The 25,390-nt window shown below is 42.2% G+C and overlaps 1 protein-coding gene across 1 annotated transcript in view; it reads right to left on the reverse strand.

The window, feature by feature from the left end:
• Window positions 1-25,390, reverse strand: part of ANTXR1 (ANTXR cell adhesion molecule 1) — a 245,495-nt gene that overhangs the window by 135,150 nt on the left and 84,955 nt on the right. Inside the window, exons 10-12 of the mRNA XM_066378086.1 lie at window positions 24,649-24,747; window positions 7,552-7,621; window positions 5,739-5,817 (exon numbers count right to left, since the gene is read on the reverse strand). Of these exons, the coding sequence (XP_066234183.1) occupies window positions 5,739-5,817; window positions 7,552-7,621; window positions 24,649-24,747 (248 nt within the window). The remainder of the gene's footprint in view (window positions 1-5,738; window positions 5,818-7,551; window positions 7,622-24,648; window positions 24,748-25,390) is intronic.

A 25,390-nucleotide genomic window follows, 5' to 3' on the forward strand; every position in this document is an offset into this window, starting at 1 on the left:
GATACTTTGCCAATTTTTTTTTTTTTTTTTTTTTTTGAGAGAGGCACGGAGAGAGAGAGACAGAGACAGGAACATGGAGCTGTTCCTTATGTGCCCTGATCAAGGATTAAATCTGCAACCTCTGCTCTTCGGATAATGTTCCAACCAACTGATGTATCCAGCCAGGGCTTCATTTCTTATTGATTGATTGATTTTTAAAAAGACAGAGAGAGGAAGGAAGAGAGGGGAGGGGGAAGGGAAGCATTACTTTGTTGTTTCACTTACTTGTGCATTCATTGGTTTCTTCTCATGTGTGCCCTGACTGAGGATTGAACCCACAACCTTGTTGTTTAGGGACGATGCTCTTAACTGAGTTAACCGGCCAGGGCTCCTTTGCCCATTTTTAAATTGAATTGGGGGTGTTTTTTCTTTTTGATGCTGAGTTGTATAAGCTCTTTATATATTTTGGATATTAATCCATTATCAGATGTATCATTGTCGGATATATTCTCTAACTCCGTGGTTTGCCTTTTCGTTTTTTAAATTTTTTTTTTGCTGTGCAAAAGTTTTCTAGCTTAATGTAGTTTCATATGTTTATTTTTCCTTTGTTTCCTCTGCCCTAAGAGGTATATAGGCAAAAATATTGGTACAAGAAAATGTTTGAGATTTTATTCCCTATGTTTTCTTCTAGGACTTTTATCGTTTTGTGACTTACATTTAAATCTTTAAATTTATTTACTGATTGATTTGAGAGAGAGAGAAAGGGAGAAACAGAGGAAGAAAAACATCAATTTGTTGTTTCACTTATTTATGCATTCATTGGTTAATTCTTTTATGTGCTCTGACCAGAGATTGAACCAGTAACTTCGGTATATAGGGACAAAGCTGTAACCAACTGAGCTAACTGGCCAAGGTTTATATTTAAGTCTTTAATCCCTTTTGAATTTTTGTGTGTGTGTATAATGTAACTTTGCGGTCTAGTTTCATTCTTTTGCATGTATCTGTCCAATTTTATCAACACCATTTATTGAAGAACCTGTCTTTACTCCATTGTATGTTTTTGCTTCCTTTGTCAAATATAATTGACCATAAAAGCATGAGTTTATTTCTGGATTCTCTATTCTGATCCATTGATCTATATGTCTGTTTTTATGCTACTACCCCACAGTTTTGATTACTATGGCCTTGTAGTATAGTTTGACATCAGGTAGAGTAATTCCTACAACTTTGTTCTTTCTCAAGATTGCTGAGGTTATTTGGGGCTTTTTGTGGTTCCATATAAAATTTTGGAATTTTTGTTCTAGGTCCATGAGATATGCCATTGGCATTTTATTAGGAATTGCATTGATTCTATGGATTGTTTTGGATAGTATAGATATTTTAATGATGTTAATTCATTCTATCCTTGTACATGCTATATGCTTCCAGTTATTTGTATCTTCCTTAATTTCTTTCTTCAGTATCCTATAATTTTCTGAGTGTAGGTCTTTTACCTTCTTGGTTAAATTATTCCTATGTACCTTTCTTTGTTGTTATTGTAATAGTAAATGGGATTGTTTTCTTAATTTTTCTTTCTGATAGTTTATTATTGGTGTATAAAAATGTCACTGATTTGTAAACGCTAAATGTTGTATCCTACTTTTCCTGAATTCATTTATTGGTTCTAGTAGTTTTTGGTGGAGTCTTTAGAGTTGGCTATACACAGTATCATGTCATCTGTAAATAATGACAATTTTACTTCCTCATTTCCAATATGGACACTTTTTTTTATTCAGTGAGAGGAGGGGAGGCAGAGAGACAGAGTCCCACATGCGCCCCAACCAGGATTCACCTGGCAAGCCCAGTAGGGGGGATGCTCTGCCCATCTGGAGCATTGCTCTGTTGCTCAGCAACCAAGTTCTTAGCATTTGAGGTGGAGGCTATCGAGCCATCCTCAGGGCCCAAGGCCAACTTGCTCCAATTGAGCCATGGCTGCAGGAAGGGGAGAGAGAGAAAAGCGAAATGTGGAGGGGTGAAGAAGCAGATGGGCACTTCTCCTGTGTGCCCTGACTGGGAATCAAACCTGGGACATTCACACATGGGGCTGATGCTCTACCACTGAGCCAACAAGCCAGGGCCTCCAGTAGGATGCCTTTTATTCTTCTTGTCTGATTGTTGTGTAGAACTTCTAATATGTTGAATGAAAGGTAAAAACAGATATCCCTGTCTGGTTCCTGATCTTAAGGGAAACACTTATAGTTTTTGCCCATTGAGTATGATGTTGGCTATGGGACTGTCATATATGGCCTTTATTATATTGAGGATGACCCCTCTATTCTCACTTTGCTGAGTTTTTTTTCTTTTTATCATAAATGTATTCTGGATTTTATCAAATGCTTTTTCTGCATCTATTAATATGATCATGTGATTTTTATCCTTCATTTTGTTTATGTGCTGTATCACATTTTTGTTGATTTATGAATATCATAGCAACCTTGAAACCCCAGAATAAATCCCACTTGATTATGGTATTTGCTGGTTCTGATTTGTTAATATTTTGTTGAGGATTTTAGCGTGTATGTTCATCAGAAATATTAACCTGTAATTTTTTCTCACTGTAATGTCTTTATCTGGTTTTGGAATTAGGATAATGCTGGCCTCGTTAAATGAGTTTGGAAGTCTTCCCTCCTCTTGCATATTTTGGAATAGTTTGAGAAAGCTAGGTGTCAATTCTTTTTGAAGTTTGGTAAAATTCTCCTTGGCGTCATTCTTGACTCTTCTCCTATCAAGTCCTGCATCCCATGTTTTGGGAAATTTATTAACTTTGTCTTCAAAATATAACTGATGCTGACCACTTCTCTCATCTCCACTGTGCCCTCCTGACTCAAGCCACCATCATCCTGGCTTAAAATATGATCATAACCCTCCTAACTAGTGACAGTTTTTTCATCCTTGTCTTCCCACAGACTGCTCCGGCAGCCAGAGTGATCTTTCAAACATAAATCTGATTATGCTGTGTTTCTGTGCAAAAGCTGAAGTTCTCACAAGCCTCTCCACTATCCATCTCTTTTACCTCCCTGCCACTGCTCTCCTCATTCTCGGTCTTCCAGTGACCGACCATCAGCCTTCTTGCTCATCCTTGACTGCAGCAGGTGTCTGGTCTTAGGGTCTAAGCACTGGGGCTCTCTGTTTGATATGTTCTTCCTCCAGTAGCCTCACAGTCAACTTCAAAGTCACTACTCAAATGCCACTCTCTCAATATATCTCTATTTACATTACACTCACTCAAGAAGTGACAACTCCTTTTACTTTTTCATAGAATATATGATCTTTTAACATAGTGTACAATTCACTTGTTAGGTGTCTTGTTTATTATCTACCTTCTTTCCCTTTCCCCTCACCACTATACAGAGATTTTTTTTTTCCCGAAGCTGGAAACGGGGAGAGACAGCCAGACAGACTCCCGCATGCACCCGACCGGGATCCACCAGGGGCGACGCTCTGCCCACCAGGGGGCGATGCTCTGCCCCTTCGGGGCGTCGCTCTGCCGCGACCAGAGCCACTCCAGCGCCCGGGGCAGAGGCCAAGGAGCCATCCCCAGCGCCCGGGCCATCTTTGCTCCAATGGAGCCTCAGCTGCGGGAGGGGAAGAGAGAGACAGAGAGGAAGGGGGGGGGGATAGAGAAGCAAATGGGCGCCTCTCCTGTGTGCCCTGGCCGGAATCGAACCCGGGTCGCCCGCACGCCAGGCCGACGCTCCACCACTGAGCCAACCGGCCAGGGCCTATACAGAGATTTCTATCTGTTGTGTTCTCTGTAGTATCCCAGGCACCCAGGGCCATGCCTAGCACACTGTGCATGATCAATGAATATTTGTTGAATAAATAAATAAATGGACCTGTATTTCAAATTTTAGGGTGGCTATAACTTTGTTGAAGACATACAGCATTCTCAAATAAAAGGAAAATAATGCAGAAGAGGTTATGAGGTGGTATTGTTCAAGAGTTAATCAAACAGAAAACTTCGTGACATGCACTCAAATGAAGATGTAAGGTGTAAGTGTAGGCTGGAGTGGGCTGGAAGACACAGAGGGACTTGACTGAGCCTTCTTTTCATTTTGCAGCACATTTGTAAGGCCACCATTTCTTCTTGGCTTAGATGCTCAGGACCTAAATTTGTAGTTCTGTTTCTGCCATACCACAGATTTGGTTCTGAGATGTTTCCCCTTCTCATTTCCCTGCCCTCATGGGCTCAAGGTCATGGCTCTTTCTCTGGTATGATCGGACAAAATGAGAACTACAGGCCCAAATTGTTGGATCATTCAGGGCAGGGAGGAATCTGGAATGAAGTTGTTAGATTGGGGTATTTTAATCATTTCCTGCAGGTTGGCAGGATCCAAAAGGGTCGATTTCTAAAAGAATCAGGCAGGGTACATTGGAAGAAATTTCACTGCTTGTGCATACAGTTTTTATATTTGGTCTCCAGAAATGATGTCCTACTGACAGATCCTTGAGACATAGACATTTCTCAGACACTTCCATGTGACAACCTTACTCTCTTTGATCAAATAAAACTTTTCTGTGCCCATCGCACTGGCTTATGCAGCTCTCAAGAAAACTGGTTTGCTCTTAACACGGGATGAAAGCGTGTGGAAGCGGGGCAGAGGCAGGAGTTGGGAGGGAGTGCTCTCTGTCAAGAGGCCCCATTTCCTACTCATTTACTTTGCCTGCTTCAGAGCTGTCTGCTCTCCCCCCCACACCTGTGATGGTGTTAAGGACACAAACTCCAGTTACTGAGGTGTTTTAACAACATGTCCTACAAAGGCTAGCCAGGAATTTGATCATAGCGTCTGCCTAAGTTGACCATCAGGTCAAACCCATTAGTCTCTAGAATGATCTAAAGGAAAAAGTGCATTTGGCTGCTGAATCTGAATATTGAAAGGTTATCTTGGAAATGCTCAGGCCAACCCAGCCCTGACAGCTCTGACGGGTTGACTCCTGAGATGCAGACTGGGCAGAAACAACGGCACAGGCTGGGCACTCCCAACCATAGCCTTGGAAGCACCAACCTAGGGCCCAACCCAGGGGCTGTTTCAATGGGTCTGGCATGAGGCCAGGGCATCAGTATTTTATAAAAGCTTTCCAGGTGATTTTATGTTTAGCCAGAAACAAAACTACCTGACAGAAGAATCCAGAGAAGGGGCATCTGAGCTGTTGGCAGAGGGATGCAGTTCCGACGGCTGCCTCCCCCATCTCTATGGCGCAGGGTCCTGGCCCCTCTTCCCTGCTTCACCAATTTCCCATTGTCTCCTGAATTGTTTCCAGAACCACGTAAACAAGCTGCAATTTCTCCCATTCTAAATAAAAGACTGTCTTCATACGTTTTTCTTCATTTACTGACCCATTTTCTTATACCCCTTTAGAGAAAAACTCCCTCAAACGTGCTTTCTGTCTATGCTATTCAGTTTCTCTCAGTGCATTTTCTCTTAAACCCACTGCGTCCAGACATCCGTCCTCACTATTGCACAGACACTGGCCTGCCTTGCCATCTGGTCATGCTGGTATGTTCAGGTCGCACCCACAGTCACAGATGTGGGGAGCCTGGAGAAGCGGACATAGGCATTCAGATGCACCCTGGGGCGCAGCACCCTCCCCACCTCGCAACCCAGAGCTGGCCCAGTAGGGTCAGGATAACAGTAGTGAACAGAATGCAAGCCAGACAACTTTCCCGGAAGATGGGAATGACAATGAGGCCTTTGGTAAAAGGAATGGTGATGACTTACACAGTGTGTGGTGGTGATGATGACAGAACTGGAGATGAAAGACAGGCCATCGTTCATGCTGACCTGGAGTGCGGCTTTCCTGCAAAGACAACAAGGGATCCAGAGATACTCAGCATAGTGTGCTAGGGCCTTAGAGATGGACACACTGGTCCCCTGTGGGCTCTGCTCATGAGTGCTCTTGGGAGTTTTGTCTCTCCCCCTGGGGGCCTGGACTGTCTCCTTTGTGAAATGTGGAGCAGGGTGTCTAGGGCCCCTCCACCTCTAACACTCTCAGGGAGATGTCAGGATATACTTGGCTGGCATATTAGGGCAATGCATTCAGCCCTTCTTGCATTGTGGAAAATTGTGTTGAAAAGGCAAGGTCTGCTTTCACTTAATTTATTTATCACAATGTAGTAAGATGAAGGATTCTTTAAAAATGGTCCAAATCAGTGGAGCTAAACTGATCAAGCTATAAACTTACTGTTCTGTTGTTGTTATCTGAATTCTCAGTGATCTGATTCTCGTAGGGGTGACTTTGTGACTATCTAGCAGTCAAAGGGGTGCAGGAATAGAGGAGCTCATTTGCCTTCTACCTCTTCCCATCTCTATGAGACTCACTCATGAGCTTGTGTTTCGCTTGCATTTTGCAGGATGCACACAGGGGTAGTTTGGAACCAGTGGAATCACAGGCTGATGTTAGGCAATCAGAGTTGGAGGCTTACAATTTGAACAAGTGATTGGAAGCAGAATTCAGGTGAAACAGTTTAGCATTTTTCCTTAAAGCCACCATTCTTTCTTCAGCCTGTTATAGACATGTTCACAGAGAAGTTAGTTTGTCTTCTCTCAGAAACATTGCTTCTCTGGTTCCCCACATAATTCTTTTTCTGCCCAGCATGCTAATTCTCTTTTTTCCTGGTGATTATTTTTTGGTCATGTTCACTGGCATTTATTATAGTTGTACCGCCAGGACATTTCTCCCATAGTTAGTGCAGGAAGCCTCATGTAATCTGAGTGGATACTGTAAGCTCTGTAGAGATGCAGAGGAAGGGGCACTGAGCTTGGCCTTGGATGATCTGAATCTGAGCCTTGAACAATCTGTGGACCCAGTCAGCTTTTTTAGGCTTCTTATCTCTAACGGGTGATACTCCTCTGGCTGGGCAATTATAATGGCAGGGTAGGGTAATGTGTGTGAGAGTGCTTTGGGGAGTATGAGAGCTTCCTGGAAATGAGATGTTTGTGATTAACCCTTTGAGTAGTACGAACATTCATGTATGTCTTTGTGCCTCCTGACTATCCAGAGTATGATCGACTTCTTTTTAAAATGTATAAGGCAACATTAAAAAAAAGGTAAATGTATGTTCTTCTTGTTTCCATAAATTGGTTATCAAACAAACATGATTTTAAGTTGATAAAACTGTAACTGGGACAAATTTCATTTTTTGAAAAAAACAAAAAAACAAAAACACCTCACACCTGGAGGTCAGCGAGCATGAAAGAAACTCACTCAAAGGGTTAAGCAAGACAGTCCTTGGTGTGAGCCCAACCAAACTCTTCCATGTACTGCTGTGTGGCCTTGGGCAAGCTGCTAAACTTCTCTCAGCCACAGATTCTGCATCTGAAACGAGGAAGAGTTTCTCCTGTCGGGAACTTGGGAGGATGAAGTGAGATTGCCTTTGTAAAACATTTATCCTGGAGCCTGGTTCACTGTGTCACTCATCACCATTACCTGGAGGAGTCTAGAGAAAGGCCCTATTTTGACATTTCTTTCTTTTCCCTTTGTCCCCTCTACCTCCTCTCTCCTCCCTAAGGTTCAGTTGCTGGTGGAACTTACATGCCAACTTCCTTTAAGATAGGTGCTGGACACAGCAAATAAGTATCTTCCACAGCAAAGGGCTTCTCATCTGTAAAAAGGAAGTCACTGGATTAAGAGGTGTGAGGCAAGTTTATGACTTCAAATTCAGTGACTCCTAAAAGCCATCAGTCAAGTCCTGGGAGACACTAGAAAAGCAATAACCCTTTGAAACAGAAACCCGTCTTGAGCTGTAAAATTCACTGGCATGAACTCAAGAGCTCCTGCCTGAATGCTGTCCCTGACCCCGGTCGTCCAGTTGAGTCAATCAGTGAGTGAACAGAGACCAAATTCTTACCATAGATCAGGCATAACTGAGGAGAAATAAGATAATATTAGACAGGTTCTCAGGGAGCTTCGGGTCTAAGACTAGTTTCAGAGAAAAGCTATATTCACAGGAAAAGTTTACTGACAGACACAAGAAGTAGCTAAGACAAAACAGCATTTGGCTTTAGGCGACAGAGAGCGCCCTTTAGATGGATGACGTGGTGAAGTCACAGGGAACAGAACATTTGAGCTATGCCTCAGGGGAGAGACAGGAAGAGGCATTTCTGGTGGGTGGAATGGCAGGAGCAAAGACAGAGCAAACCAAGGTGAGTTCCAGGGTAGGACATAAATAGAATTTGAAAAGACCAGTATAGGAAGAAGTTCAGTCCAAGTTATTTGTGCTAGACTGAGGGACTTGGACATAGGTCTCTTAGAAAAGAATGTTGCAGGTTTTGGGAAAACAAACTCAAAGAGATGAATTTTAGTTTTAGCAGATAGAGCTGAGAAAGATGGATTAGAGTGGGGGCACCCTGGAGGCAGGGACATTCTTGCTCTCATCCTGGGAGAAAGAAACTGGGAAAAGCTTAAGCTGCTTTAATCAAGAACTCCTTAAGCACTTTATTGTGTCCCAGATTCTGGGGCCAGAAGCAGGGATGAAGAGTTACTAAACTTAGAATATAGTAGTTATTTCTTTACATATCATATGGATTATGTGAATATGGAACTATTATATATATATATATATATATATATATATATATATATATATATATATATATATACACACACATACACAGAATACAGTATACACACAAATGCACTATATTCCAACATTTATTGGGAGCTTACTCTGTTCAAAAAACAGTGACAGGATTTGTAGATGATACAAAGATGAAATATATGTGTCCCTCCATCAAGCTGTGAATACAAATGCACTGGAAGATAGAAAGAATATATGTATATAATTGCAAGGCGATATTCTACTATTAGCATTTCTTGTGAAACTGATGCCTCTTAATGACATTTAAATGTTGCTGACACCAAACACTTGCCCGACTGGATATTAGAAAGCCCACGCTTTCCATGCTTGGATTTAAGGAGCAGAGACACCTGGGGTGGGAATTAGAGACACATTCGAGTGCTAAGCACTGTGTCCTCATGAAAGGAAAAGGAAGAAAATGGTCAGTCACAGTCTCCTCCTGAGGGTTAAGAAAATGATCAGTATAAAAACTTGGGAAACTTCCTGGATGTCATCCATCCATCCATCCTATCCATCCATCCATCCATCCATCCATCCATCCAAAAAATATTTACTTAAGTACTACTACTATCTGCTAAAAATGCAGTTTGAGAAAAGAAACATGGCCTCTCTTTTCATGGATCTTATAGGAGTTGTATGGGAGATAGTTCTTCAACAGATTTTTATTAAAATATACTGTATTCTTTTGAATGTCCATCATGTGCCAGACATTGTGCTAGGCCTCACACTTAATAAAAGAGATGAATCACTTCACTCAAGGCCTGGACATGATAGCAAACACACACATGACTATGAAATTGTAATTGCGGTGATATGAGGAGGAGGAGGGCCAGCTCTCATCACAGGAAAGGCTACAGGAGCCGAAACCTGAAGGTGGGGTGGAGAGGCGTGGGAGAGAGGTGACTCTGCAAAGATCCTGAGTGGGAAGGCGCCAACCCCTGGAGAACTAAAAGAGGACCAACAAGGCTGTTGAATTTGAGCCGATGGCTCAACATGAGGCTAGAAAAGGAGGCAGGGCCAGGTGACCAAGGCCTTGTAGACCATGGTGGGGCTTAGGGAATTCCTCCTAAAAGCGCCAGGAAGTTACTGGAGGTTTCCTCAAATTTAGAATTAGCATTGGTGGATGGCAGAACGTTGCCAGAATAGTGAGAGTGTGTTGAGTAAAATTAAGAATTTTAGGATGACGGTGGTGGGTCACCCATGTGCCTGAATTGAGCATTATTTTCAAGATGTTTTCTCATCTGTGATGACAATAATGACAGTGACATTCCCCGGGGCAGGCTGCGTGTAGGTGCTAAGTGCTTCACATATATCACCTGACCAAATTTAACCTTCTGGAGTGCTGTCAGGGAAGAATATTTTCCCCTTCATTTTAAAGGTGAAGAACAGACGTAGAGAGATGAGGAAACTTGCGCAGTGTTACAAAGGGGAACTTGGACCCATATCCAAGCCATCTATCTGGTTGCCAACTCTTTATAAGATCCATCCGTGCTTTATCTCCTTTTCACAAAAACCTGGTGAACTAAGGCTTATTAGGCTTATTCTCCATATGCAAAAGGAGGTTCAGGGAGGCAACAATGACCCATGGCAGCAAAGCCAGTCATAGGCAAAGCCAGGACTAGAACGGAATTCTCCACTATTCCTTCCGCGCCAAGAGCCTCTCCATTCCAGGAAACGCTTGTATTGGAGAATAAACCGAAACTGGGACAGGCATGGCTGACTAGAACCTACATTTGCTTTCTTTTGGCCATGGCTTACCCTGCTGTGCGTGAACTAGTTAGACCTGGGAGTGCAGCTAGCTGCCCACAGGCAGCCACAGGGCGCCACCACAGGCCTGGGACGCCTGGCTGCGTTCTGTGGGGAGAGCTGGGTCACACTGAGGAGCACCTCCGGAGTCAGGAGAGTGCAGCACTATGCCAGGGAGACCCCGGGCCTGGCGTGCCCACGTGCTGTGTAAGCACCTGGACTCACTTCCGGGGGTTTCTCTGTACACCCCCTCCATTCCCTCCAGCCCGACTGCAAAGGAGAAAGGACAGATTGGCCCAGTCAAGTAGACATTTCTCTTTCTCCCTCCTTTCATTTTCCTTTCGTGCCTGGGAGTCCAGATATTTCTGGAGCAATGCAGAGGAAAACCTGGCTGGGACGACGGAGGGCTCTGCCGAGGCCCAACACAGCCTGCCATCAGTTTATCAGCCTCCGAGGTTGCGGGCCTGCTCTGGGGAGCTGGCATTTTCTGTTTGGAGAAGGATTGTTTGGTTTGGAGCCTGTTTTCACTTTACCACAAAAATAGTGACTTTTTCCCCCCTTCTCTCTAAACAAAGGAGGGCCATTTGGTTTCCATAACACAGATCATCTGACTCCTTCCTGGAACGTCCATTTGGGAAGCAGGGCACAAAGCCTTTTTCCTCGGTGGGGCCACGTTTGGTTCAGGGGCCAGGCCAACCTTGCTGCCACCTCTGCCAAAGCCAGTGGTGTTGTGATGTTTATGGGGCCCTGATCACTCCAAGGACGGCAGAGGCCTGAGCTCCTCTGTCCGCCCAGCAGCCATTTCAGTGCGCATGTGCACTGAGTGGGCAGGGGAAGCAGGGACGGAGGGCTACGACCAGCAGCTTGGCTTGTTTGCAACTGGGAGAAAACTAGGGAGGGGAAAAAGTTTGAAACCAGAAGAAAATTTTTAGATGATGTGTAAATATAAATTTCTTTGTTTTTTACCAAAGATATTCAGAATTCAGAGCATACCCATGACAGGTTAATCCAAAGTATTTGTTTATAAGACTCTGATAATCAAAACAAAAGCTTGATTTAAATAGAGATTTGGGGAGCAATGAATGTTATTATGGCAAACCACCAAGCACCCCAAGCTTGAGAGCTGGGCATCCCTGAGGAATACAGAAGTCACAAAACAGGGCAGGGTAGACTTCAAAGTCAAGCAAATCCAGGTTCAAATCCCAGGTCACTAGTGAGTGACTGGGGTCAAGTTCTTCCTCTGTAAATGGTGGTGATGACATCATTGCATGGGGTTGTGTGGGGAGTAAATAAGACTGTGTAAAAGTACAAACCACAATACTTGGCACTTAATAAACATTCAGTAAGACTTTCCACATTATTACACGAGCATCTATACCTTTAAAATAGTCTATGTGAATGTGTGCTTTAAAATCAGAGGAAAACTCTGATTGCTTAATTACATTGTTCTATCAAACTAACATCTTTTTTGGCTTCATGAATTCCTGGGAAAATAAGATGTTTTACACATATGCACACTTATATCCATATCTATATCTATCTATATCATCTATATCTATAGTGGTTTTGTCTCATACTATATACCCATGGTTTTATTTGACATTATTTTATTTTATTATTTACAACTTGTGAAACTCAAGCTCTGAGAGGTTAGTTAATTGAGTTGGTAGTGAATGTCAGAGCTGGAATTCAAATCCAGGTTTTGTTGAAATGATTTGCCCAGGGTCCAGCCATATAGTTTTTTTTTTACAGATGTTTAAACTAGTTAGCATTTTATATTGTCATAATATCACATCTTGTTTTATGATGTAGCCTGAATTACCCTAGAGCCGAGTCTGTTTCTACCTGACCACTTTGGAGGCAAATAGTCAAGACTTTCCAAGGGCCAAGTGGGATAAGAGTAGAAGTCATGTCTCCCATGAGAGGGGACCAAAGTTGAAAAGCTCTGTGATGAGTGAGGTTCAGGTCCTGATCTACTATAATGGACCCATGCTCCAGACCATGCAGTCAAATGTGTACATTCCCAGGTTTTGACCTTAGATCAATGTAGTTCTTTTCAGACTGTTAATGAAATTCCAGAATTCTTCACTGCACTTGGTGACTGTCTAATGGATTTGGGATAAAATCAGGATTAAAATTCATTAGCCAACTCAAACTCCAATCACAGTGAACCTTTTTATAGGGTTGATTAAATAATTCAAATACTGTCCAAGTCTTGGCAATCTTTTCTTGATATAAATATTTATTTCTGACCAAAAGGAAAAGAAAAATAACCCTTAGTCTTATCTGAGGGAGCTTGCTGAAACCCTCCAAAAGCTGATGTAAGGTCCAAAGCTGAGTTTACATTCCTACTGTGAACAAAATAGTGGCGGTTAGGGACTAAATGAGTTCACCCTGCTCTTTCTCTCAATCTCCCCTGGGTCGAGGGAGCATTTTTATGGCATCCCTGAGCCAAGTATAACTGTTCAGCACCAAATTATCAGCTGGTTTGGGAATGCGTCTCTGAATGAAAGCAGACAGACTAGAGTTAGGCTGCATGTTTCTACCTTTTTACTGACTTCAAAAGTAGTCGGCTTAAAAAAAAGTTAGGCTTTTCAAATATGCAAAATCCTGAAATCAAATGATATTCAGGCCCTGGCTGGTTGGCTCGGTGGTGTGTCAGCCTGGCGTGTGGGTGTCCTGGGTTCGATTTCCGGTCAGGGCACACAGGAGAAATGATCATCTGCTTCTCCACCCCCCCCCTCTTTTTTCCCCTCCTGCAGTCACAGCTCCATTGGTTTGAGCGCATGACTCCTGGCGCTGAGGATGGCTCCACGGAGCCTTTGTCTCAGGTGCTAAAAAGGTAGCTCAGTTTTAAGCATGGCCCCAGATGGGCAGAGCATCAGCCCCAGATGAGGGTGTGGACCCCAGTTGGGGTGCATGTGGGAGTCTGTCTATCTCCTCTCCTCTCACTTGGAAAAAGAAGAAAAGAAATGGTATTCAGGAGGACTTGGCCAACAGGTTCCAGGAAAGTTCTCTGGCCTATACCTATTTTACCAGTTCCTGTTTGTTTTAGGAGTCAGAGATACAGAGATACATCCTCTGGTTTCCCTCCCTGTTCTCTGGGTCAGGTTGGAGAAGGATGAAGAACAATGAGCACATTAAGAGCCTGGGCTCTGGAGTCCCATCATAGCTCTACCACCCATTGGCTACGTAACTCTGTCCATAACCCAGAGTTCTCACCTAAAAGATGGGAATAATACTGATTTCATAGGTGGTTGTAAATTTTAATAAGGTGCCATGATTAAATGCTCAACACTTAGCACTTGACGTAAGTCGACTGCTCTTACCAAAGTAGGGTATGGCTGGGTTCATCATTGGAAGCACCTGTAAAACATAAGGTGTGTGAATGTGTGTGCAAACTGAGTAGGTCTTGCAAATTATCACCTGGGTTGTGTCAGGGCTCCATGGTATAAGTGTGATAATAAGAAAGTCATTCATCCAAAAAAGGACCTGTGGACATGTATGTAGTGCAGTGCTTCTCCAATGGGGGCGATTTTGTTTCTCAAGGGACAACTGGCAATGTCTGAGACAGCTTTGGTTGTCAAACTGGGGGAGGGGTGCTACTGACGTTCAGTGAGTAGAGACCAGGGATGGTGTTGAATATCCCTCCGTGCACGGGGCATCCTTCTCTCCCCAGCAAACCATTATCTGGCCCAAAGTGTCCAGTGCTGAGGTTAGAAATCCTAATATAAGGGTCTTATATCTTTCTTTGGCCCTTTGTAAAGCACCCTATAATATTATGTGTTGGTTTTGTACTGGTAGAATGTTCAGGAAAACTTAGAGGTTTTATAGGATGATGGGTAGAGGAGGGAGAGAACAGGAGAGCTCAAGGGCCATTGGAAGACACCTGGTTGGAGTAAGGAAGATAGTGTTTCTTGATCAATTCCTCCTGTGGGCTTTGATGGTCCAGGTTTGCCTAGACAGGAGGCATACCACCTGAGTCACTCTGCCCGGTGGGGCTTTGTGACTGACACAGGGCTCTCCAGAAGTGTGGCCTAGATTGCTGCTGAGGTTCTGAGCTGCTGTAGGTGGGAAGGCTGAAAAGTCTGAGCACCTTACCTACAAACAGCAATAGAGGACTCATCTGAGGGCAGTATTTGAAGAAAATGAAATGGGTTATCTTGGATCTTGGTCACTGTGTACATGAAGATCAAGGTTACACCGTGGCCCCAGGAGTGAAAGGATAAGGTGAGGGACCACAAGTCCATTCCTAGGGGAGTGCAGCATGGGCTCCAGCAGCCCTGCCGGTCTCTGGGTTGTCCTTTTGGGGCTTACATACCCTCCAGTCCCACAGAAGGTTGTGACCCCCATGGTGCTGGGCACACAAGTTTTTAGAACTCGCCCTCAGTACAGCTAATCTGGGGTCTAATAGTTACTGTTATTTTTATGAATTATACAAGTAATACATGTTTAGTGTGAGAAGTCAAAGAAATGCAGAGAAGTATACAAAAAGAAATGAAAATCCTTGTTAATCCTAACTTCCAGTGATAACATTGATAATGCTTTGGGGTACACTATTCAGGTTTTTTGTTTTGTTTTACATACTTGGAATCACATTACACAAAATGTCACGGTACTTGGCAACCATCACTATTGGATGTTATAGGGGCAGTTTTAGGTACTGCAAGGAAACTAATGAAGGTAAATGGGGCTCAGGACTCTTGCAAAATACTTGATCCTCTCAATAAATCCACACCAAAAAATTCCTGACTGTTGACATTTATAAAACTTAAAAATTATCTTCTAAGCAAGGCATCAACCTTTAAAAGTTTTGTAAGCATGAGGTCAGAATAAGTGGTGTACTTAAGACAGCTGCAATTCACTAAGAATCAATATTTTTTTAAAGCTTTGTTTTTACTTGGTTGAAGACAATTTAGGATTCATGCACACGGTATGTGTCTCTTGATATAAACTCTTGCAGCTGTGCTCAATTAGGTTTGGAAGGATTTTACCTTTGGAATTAGGATTGAGGAGCAAACCTACAAAAATGGCTCAAGCCTTCTGCACAGTCACGGGCGTGAACTAGGTGAATGCTTTTAAAGAACATAAACCTACACAGACACTAAGAGGAGAGGGTGGACGGAGACCCCATCTCCAAACGAGTATCAGTGGATGTCCCTGAGCTGCTGTGGTATGCACGTTAGGGGCAGAGCTGAACTGCACAGGAGAGAAATCTACACTAGCTCCCTTTTTCTTCAATTCCCTCACAGCACCAACTTTTCTTCTAAACGAATGTTGAACAAATATTTAAAGAATGTCAGTTATAAGGGGGCATAGATTATTAACCGGTCTGGGCTGGAGTTCCCATGAATCTGGCCCATCTCGGTGTCAATCACTTTCTCCTTCATCATCCTCTTGAAGGGATAAAGAAGCAGTATTACATGAGAAAGAGACTGGTCCATGAAAGTCCAGCCATGTGGTGGAGAAGTAGAGGGGGTCCAGCTTTTCCAATCAGGTCAGCAGGGCTGGGGGAAATGCACAAGCAAATCCCTCCTCCCACCACACCCCAAACAAGTGCACTGCTTGCTAGAGCCCACCTGCAGCTTACAGTTTTCACCTGGAGGCAGCTGCATGCTTGACAGAGCAGGGGCAATGTCAAGGCTGGCCATCTACCAGGCACTGCTGCAGCTCCCTTTAAACTGTGTAAACTCCCCCTGCCCCTGGAAGAACCTCTTTTGCCTCCAAATGAAAATCTTCACCGCCTAATTACATCTGGTGGCAACTCCCCTTTCAGGCTGACTCCTTCCCAGATCACTGGGGCTTTTGTCTGATAAATCAGATCTGTAATACACTTCCACTCATCTATAATTTTGTTCATACCTGAAGGATGGGAACATGCACTAACACAATCTCATCCAGACCACTTCAGAAATGACTAGGAAAAGCCCGAGCTCCCTCTGAAAACAGGGGCCGAGGGGAATCACCACCAGTATATGAGAAGCACCTGAAGTTAAAGAAAGAGGGGCCACTCAGAAGAAGAGCGCTACCTGTGGTCCTATATAAAGTCAGTGTGGGCTGCGGCTCTTCCTTCCCTGGCCCAGGGCCTATTTGTTGAATATGGGTTCAAGTTTTGACTAGAATGTGCTCTGTGTCCTTGGGCAAATAGCCAAATCTTTGTGAGCTGAGGTTCCTGCCCACAATATAAGGGAGGCTGATGGAGACTAGTGCTCAAAGTGAAATGAATATTTGGGGTCAGGGGACCCAAGAATCTGTGGGGAACTGTATTTTGGAAGCAATGTAGAGAAGAGGTCAAAAGCCTCAGGAGTAGACCACTATGGGTTCAAATGGCTTCTACCTCCGGCCATCTGGGTAACCTTGGGCACTTCAACTCTCTGAGTTTCAGTTCCCTTGTCAGCAAAACGAGGATACAAATAACTCCTCCTTTACAGGGCTGCTGTGAGGATGGAATGGGATAGGTGGGAGAGGGCACGGGTAGGTGCCTGTCAACCAGAGACTGACATCACTGGGACAAAGCTCCCTGGGGATTCTGATGTGCAGCTCAATTAAGAACCATGAACGAAGATGCTCCATTGTATCTCTTCATTCTGAGTTGCACAAAGTAATATTCCATCATCTTCATATGACATCAGGCTCCCAGGGAGGCACCCAAATTGCACCAAGTGCTTTTGACCAATAGCTGCAACACTCCAACCAGTGAGAAAAGAAACAATAAGTTTTTGTTTGGGAAATTTTATGTTCTCCTTCCCTCTGCCTCCCTTCCCCTCTGCCACCATGGTTGCACTTCAATGATCTCCTCAGGGTGCCCATTGTGGGCCAGGCCCAGATGTTTTCTAAGATATAGTTTCTGGGTAATGGAACAGATTTTTGAAAACAGACTGGGACTTTTTTCTACATTCGAGTGAGTGTTGCCTCTCGTCCCCCTGGGAAGCTGAGCCCCTCTTTGGAACTCCTAGACCTGCCTTCATGATTAATGTTCAGTCTGAAAAAATATCTTCAAAGGGGGCAAAGTTTCATCCTTTGAGAGCAAACAAAAAGTTAACCAGAGCCATGCTTAGTGAATACGGTGGGAGATCAAGCTGGGAAATAAAATTTTACATCAAAAAAAGAAGAATGTCTATAAATCCCGGAAACTGATTTCTCACATGGTTTATAAATTGAATTTTAGTGAGTTTGTTAAAAACCAATTTCTTTTGTTTATGGTCACACCTCATATGTCTCCACACACACCAGGAGAGTCTAGCATGGTTTTCATTACTGCATGAGTAAAAGGTCCATTTAAAAAATCGACGGTTCATTAAAATGGATCATTTCTCAGCTCATACTCCAGTGTCTCCTCTTTAGTCTTCTAATCTCTCCACAAATGGATTTCCAATTGAAAGAGGACCTTTTCTTGGCACAATACCCTGAATACTGGAGTAGGAAAAAGTGCAGCCAGAATAAATAAAGCTTGTGAGGAGATTTCCAAGATATTTTCTTGGCTAGGAGTGAGTTCAGCCTGGTCATTGGGGAACCAACCAAATGCTAACTTAAGAGGTAGGCTAGGCCTAAATAATTAACAAAAATTTTAAAATTAAAATTTTAAATAATTTTTGTGGGTTTTTTTTTTCTTATTACACAAGGGCACCTGATTGTTGAAAGCTTAGAAAATATAGATGGAAAGAAGAAAGTAAAAATTAAAGAGTGGCCTCATTCAGAGGTAACTACTATTAACATTTTGATGGGTATCTTTGAAGTCTCTCTGTATACAAATGTGTGTGTACAAAACAGAAATAGTACTTTGCAACTTATTTTTAACACATAAAGCTACATCATTAACATTTTCTCACACTAGTAATTATTCATCTTTCTCACGTTATCTAATTGTTTAGGAGTAAAGTATAATTTATGTAACAAATTATCTACTGTTTAACATTTGTTGTTACCCTTAAGATGTTTTGGTTTCTTCCTCCCTTCCTACCTTCCTGCCTTCTTCCCCTTCCTTTTTTCCTTCCTTCCTCTTTCATACTCCTCTTCTTTTGCTATCATAAGCAATATGATGAACATCTTGTAACCAAGTCTTTGTAAACATTCCCAATCATTTCCTTTTGAAGTTGAAATTGAAATTCTGGGTCAAAATGTATAAAAGCAGTTGATTCATTTTAAGAATCGACTTCCAGGCCCTGGTCGGTTGGCTCAGTGGTAGAGCGTCGGCCTGGCATGTGTAAGTCCTGGGTTCGATTCCTGGCCAAGGCACACAGGAGAGGCGCCCATCTGCTTCTCCACCCCTCCCCTTCTCCTTTCTCTCTGTCTCTCTCTTCCCCTCCCCCAGCCAAGGCTCCATTGGAGCAAAGTTGGCCCGGGCACTGAGGATGGCTCCATGGCCTCCACCTCAGGCGCCTGAATGGCTCCGATTTCAGCGGAGCAACACCTCAGAGGGGCCGAGCATCGCTCCCTGGTGGGCATGCTGGGTGGATCCTGGTCCAGCACATGCGGGAGTTTGTCTGCCTGCCCCCCCCCCCTCCACTTCTCACTTCAGAAAAATACAAAAAAAAAAAAAAAAAAAAAAGAACTGACTTTCAAAAGATTTAATGGTCTCTCACTAATGAATAAAAACACTTGTTCCCCCATATCTTCTTAAGCTATACTGGGCATTGTATTTTTTTAATCTGTCAGATTATTTTAATTTGCCTTTCCTTGGTTATAGTAGCATTTTTCATATGCGTATTGATCATTATTTTTCTCATAAATTTCCTTTTCATATCTTTTACCTATTGATGTGGTCACTTTTTTTTTTTTTTTACTGATTTTTAGAGCTGTTTACATATGAAGGTTATTGGCCTTTTGTTTGCTGCACGTCTAATCAATAATTTGCCAGTGTTCTGCTACCCTTTGGACTTCGTAAGGAGGATAATAGGAAAATTTGAAAAATATGCACTCAAACTATCCAATGTTTCCTTTATGGTATCTCCCTTCAGTGTTATGCTTAAAAAGTCTTTCTCCACTGGTAAATTATGTAAATATTTTTGTTTCCTTCTAGAACTTTTATAGTTTCATGTTCACATTTAAATTTGTCATCTGGAATTTGTTGATTTAAGGTGTAAGATAAAAATGAACTTAATTGTTTTTCCAAATGGTTAGCCAGTTGTTTCAACAACATTTCTTGAATAATATACTCTTTCCCCTCAATTAGAAAAGTTACTTTATTTTATACTAAATTAACATAAGTGTTGTTTGGCTCTGTTTATGGGCTTTGCTTTTCCTGTTCCAGTGCTTACTTTGCCTTTTGTGGCACCAGCCATTCATTGTTTCAATTACTTCTTTTTTTTTTTTTTTTTTTTTTTTAATTCTCTGGACTTTGCTTAAGTTGGAAAGGGGAGGCAGTCAGACAGACTCCCTCATCTGCCCCACCAGTATCCACCTGGCATGCCCACCAGGGGGCGATGCTCTGCCGCAATCAGAGACATTCTAGCGCCTGAGGCAGAGGCCACAGAGCCATTCTCAGTGCCCGGGCAAACTTCGCTCCAAAGGAGCCTTGGCCGCGGGAGGGGAAGAGAGAGACAGAGAGGAAGGAGAGGGGGAAGGGTGGAGAAGCAGATGGGTGCTTCTTCTGTGTGCTCTGGCCAGGAATCGAACCCGGGACTCCCGCATACCAGGCCGACGCTCTACCACTGAGCCAACCAGCCAGGGCCTCAATTACTTCTTATACATCTTAAAATTGGCTAGGGATTTATTTTATACATCTTCAAATTGGTTAGGGCATGTTTCCACATTTTTCTTGGCTATTTTTATATGTTTATTATTCCTTATAAACTTTAGAATTATTTTGTTAATTTAAAAAGTTTCATTGGATTGCATTAAAAGCAAATATTAATCTGAAGACTGATATCATTATAATACTCAGTTGATGCTCCATTTGATAATAATGATAATGATAATAAGTTACTAGCAGCAGTCCACATTGATCAACAACTTACTGTGTGCTAGGTCTTATTCTATGCCCTACTTCCTATACTAAACCTTGTAACAGTCCATGATAAAGGTGCTATTATTGTCATACTCATTTTACAGATAAACATTGAGGCCTGAGGATGTTCAATAACATGCTATGGTTATACAGCTTTAAGACTGAACTAGGATTCTTCTCCTGGGTGGTTTGGTTCCAGTGCCTGTACTTGTGTCTCATACTTCTACCGTAAGCATGTTTTCTGTAGACGTCCTTGCTGCAAACATTAATTGGCCTATGGCAATTTCACCATAAGAGATAAAATAAAAACTAAAAAGGGGAAGTTAAGAAAGACATAATGAAAAATTAGTAACAAAATCAAAAAGATCTATTGTGGAAAATAAAAATACATTGTCTTCAAAGTTTTTTGTTCATAATATTATATATATATATTTTTTTGTTTGTTGTTTTGTCATCTTGTTTGGCACAGCAATTTTTCTTTCTTTTTTTTTTTGTTTTTGCTGCAATTTCTTACTTCATAAAGAGAGGTCTGAGTTTCTAACTAAAGAATTGACTATTAATGCTCTTGCGAACTGAATTATTAGCTGCCTTTTTTATTTTTACCACAGATTGGCAAACTTTTAATTTTAATGGGTGGGAGGGATGACTGTTTACTGATCATTGTATAGGATAGTGTGACATATGGCTTCATAGTAGTTAATATTATTCATTATTTTAAGATCACCATGTCTACTCATTACTGGATAGGCCAATATGAGGGCCAAGGCTTATACATAATTTAAAATGGGAGTAACTACAATAACTTTGCCAATGGATAAATAAAATTTACTGACAACTAGCTTAAACACATTAAGTCTGCCCAATGTACATCAAACTGTCAACCAGTTGTTTTATCTTTTACAGCAAAATTATCTTAACTGACAATTAGTTGTGAAGCAAAGATACAGTGCAAATGCTGTGGCAAAGATATTTATGTCAAAGATGCTTATGGCTAAAATACCTAGACCCATATCAAATACTGGCTGTCGGCTCCTTAAAGTCTGGTAAAACTTGGCTGAAAAAAACCTGGATCTGGTACTTTGGTTGGGAGGTGAAATTTCCTCATATTTCTCTTTCAGTTTATGCATTTCATCTCCATCTATGTCTATTCATAATGCTTAATTCATCCATTAAGTTGCATTCCAGTGAATAAAGTTTTCAGTTCTAGAATGTATACTAGGTTCTTCTGCAAATCTGCCATTTTTTGAATGTTCTTCCCCTTTGGTATGTTTGATCCCTTTACACACTTTAAACGTGTTTATTATATACGCTCTTTCAAATTGTTCTCTAGCCCTCTCTTTGTGTTTGTCCTCCTGTTCTTTCATTCATCTTCATATTGTTTGCCATTCTGTACCATAAGCCCATCTCCAGAGCGGGTTATTGGCTGCAGGAATGCTGTAGGTTGGGTAGGACACTCACTGCCTCTGCAAGGGCCACAGGGATCAGGATGGTCATGGACACGTTTTGGGTGGTATAATACTGTACCTCATTCCCCTGCCATGAGTCACTGAGCAGTTTTTCCAGTCCCTATTTAATGTGTGGTGCAGCTCTTTGGAGCCTAATTTTTAGGGGGTTCTGTTCTTGCCCACTGCCTTGCACAGGCTGGTATCCTATATTTGCATATCAGCGTCAGGATCATGACCTGCAGACCCCCAGGCCTGGAGCCTACACAGCTTAGCTTTATGCTTAGATTTTGCATCCCCTTTTTGCTTCTGTACCTGGGGGTTCCTCCTCATTCCTTTGAACAAGGCCACATGTTACAATTCTTAAAACCAGATTTTACCCAGAATTTCTGGATCTATTATATCACCCACAGCCCAGATACTGTTTTAGATTTCTCAGTGGTTAATTCATTGATTTCATTTTTAAGAAAAGGCAGGGAGAGTGGGGAGAAGTAGATATTAACCTACGTCTTTTATTTTCTGGTGATATTTATCGTCTAAGGATAATTTTTAATTTTTGGCATTAATATGTTGACATTTTATTGGTGTCTTAGTATAATAAATGTTTAAGGATGTCCATAGCTATTTAAAAAGGTATACATATCTTTCATTTCTTTTTATTATCCATTCAAATACTCAGAAAGCCTGCTAATACCTCCCACTATAAATATTAATTTTTAATTTGTTGTTTTATATTTAACAGTTTCGCTTCATATAATCTCCTGCTGTATTATTTTTTGAAGACTCTAAGGTCCATATCATGTTTGAACAGGCTATAGAGCCACAATAGCCTTATCTGCATTATTGGGCCTTTAATTAGTCTTTTTCTGATTACAAAACATGATGCAGCATTTTGGAAAAAGAAAGATATATTAAAAAAATGAAAATAGATAACATTTTAAAACGGAATGTAGTGTTGGGAAAGGACAATGGGAAAAGTAAAGAGATATGAATTTATTTTATTTTACAGTGACAACTCAACAGAAATTCTTACATTCATTAGATTGACTGAAAATGTAGATTTGAATATGTTGTATTTAAAAATTCATTTATCTTTTCTGTCTTCCAAAGTTTCTCATTCGTGTTATTTACTAGATGGAAATGAATAGGCAAATTAATAAATAAAGGACAGATTTTCTCAAATTCCCATATTTCCCCCTTAGTTATTTTTTAATAACCATATGTTTGAGTTTAGGAGTGCTGCTTGCAGCATATGGTATTGTTGGGTCTCTGCCTTCCTCTTCTCCAACTGTCAGCATTGTGCTGGAAGCACCACTAGGTTTGTGGTATAAGCCAGGGCCCTATCCCAACAGCCTTTATTTCTTTTTGAATATGAATGAGGCAGAGAGCTGGGCAGGTATCTGCAAATCTCTATCAGGAAAGGAAGAGAAGGAGAAAGAGGACAAACTGGTTTCCCAAGAAATAAAATTTAATGGAGAAACTGAAAAACAGGCTTTCAAAACGTCACTCTACAAATCCATAGTGAATCCCATCTGCATTTCATGTTATCCTAACGCAGCCTCTCTGTGGAACCTTTTCGGCAGTGGCAATGCTACACCCCATTTCCACTCATTTTCAGAGAGGGGTTGGTCTGAAGTCTCACTCCTCTGGGAAGTCTGGAAGGTGCTGATGTCTTTGAGTTTAGCCCTCAGGAATTTCTGATCTTGGGTTTGAGATTTTGATTAAGGAGAGAGGGAAGGTGGACTGAAGCAACATCACATTTGAGAGGGAGAAAAAGGGAAGAACTTCACAAAGGGTGCACACCCAACTTTTACACTGTGATTCCTCAGGGATATTTCATAACGTTTCTGAATAGCAAATACTTTTTGGAGATGTGAGAATATTTCCAAGTATTAAGAAAACTAACTGAGTGTTTCAAATGTTTGGAATTATTCCAAGGCCAGGAATTCCAGATGTTTGTAAGGAAGCCATTGCATATCTCTGTTTAAATATTCAAGTGGTTATTAAGATGGTAAGGAGGAAAGAAAGGCATAGCCTCCAATTCTTCCTTTTAAAAAACAAGATAGTACCTACTCTGTAAGGCTATCAGGAGGACCAAACACCCTCCTGGTCCTCTGTTCTTTTTCTACCTCTCAGGGCTGTTGTGGCAAAAAGGTGTAAAGCATTTAAAGGGACAAACCACTGTAGAAAATGCAGTATATTAATTATTACTGTTTATCACTGCAGACACTGAAGCAATAATTATCTATGTGATGGATGCCAGATGCGAATAATAACCAGGCTTCCTGGACATCTGTCCTCCCACAGTCAGTCTTCCTCACGCCTCCTGGACAGCAGCATGAATCACACATGTCTTTAAATTAAGAACTTGCCTGCTACAAATGTCTTGTGAAAGCGCCAATGTTATGATAATTCATTTTTCACATGAAATGCACTTAGTTTTACTTTCATATTCCTGTGCTTCATGTCAGATATTCACCATGATGATTTTTTTTTGGCAACTCCAAGCAAGAATCATCCAGACTTAAAACAATTCCAGCATCTACACATGCAAGCCTTACAGTGTGGCTTTCGGTTTATTCTGAATTAATAAGTTTAGACCAGCGATTTTTCACTATTGTGCTTAAAAGCCCCTAATACTTTGTTAAGGAACGTCAAGCTTCAGACCCCCTGACCAATCAGGGCTGGCGCTGCCACTTGAGAAGGAGTGACTCAGTACATGTGTTGGGTAGACCAGGTAACAAGTACCCTGCTGCCTTTCCTGATGAGAACCAGGGTGTGGGAGGGGTTTGCTGTGCCCTTGCTGCAGGGAAGACCCTTTCCTGAATGTTCCCTGTGTAGGGCCTTTCTGGAAGATGGGACCAGCCATTTCCTTCCCCACGCAGCTGAAGAAACCCACAGACCCTGCCAGGACTTACTGAGAGTGACCGACTCGTTGATCTTGAAGCTGCAGAGGACCCTGTCCACATTGCGAGCATGTCGAAAGCCATTCCCTCTCACGACGACTTGAAATGATTCTGAAATGAAGAGCAACAACAAGACACATTATTTGACTTCAGGCCAGTAACCTTGGGTTTCCCATCTTCTCTGACTTAGGGTATTGGTTAACTCTTTTACCAGGCTTAAAATATTTGAAAATGAGCGCAGGTTGGAAGCCAAAAGTGACCATGAGGGTGCCTTTTATCACTTACTTACTAGGTATCCACAAGGAAGATTTCTTACTTTTAATTATCATCTTCTTGCCTTTGCTCTTGTTCCTTCTATCTGGAATGCCTTCCTCCTCTCTCTGTCATTCAAATCTTATCCAACTCTTAAGTCCCCACAGTTTGTTTTTTTTTTTTTCTGAAGCTGGAAACGGGGAGAGACAGTCAGACAGACTCCCGCATGCGCCCGACCGGGATCCACCCGGCACGCCCACCAGGGGCGAAGCTCTGCCCACCAGGGGGCGATGCTATGCCCCTCCGGGGCCTCGCTCTGCTGCGACCAGAGCCACTCTAGCGCCTGGGGCAGAGGCCAAGGAGCCATCCCCAGCTCCCGGGCCATCTTTGCTCCAATGGAGCCTCGGCTGTGGGAGGGGAAGAGAGAGACAGAGAGGAAGGAGGGGGTGGGGGTGGAGAAGCAAATGGGCGCTTCTCCTATGTGCCCTGGCCGGGAATCGAA

Source organism: Saccopteryx leptura, chromosome 3 (genome assembly GCF_036850995.1).
Source record: "Saccopteryx leptura isolate mSacLep1 chromosome 3, mSacLep1_pri_phased_curated, whole genome shotgun sequence".
Lineage (NCBI taxonomy): Eukaryota > Metazoa > Chordata > Mammalia > Chiroptera > Emballonuridae > Saccopteryx > Saccopteryx leptura.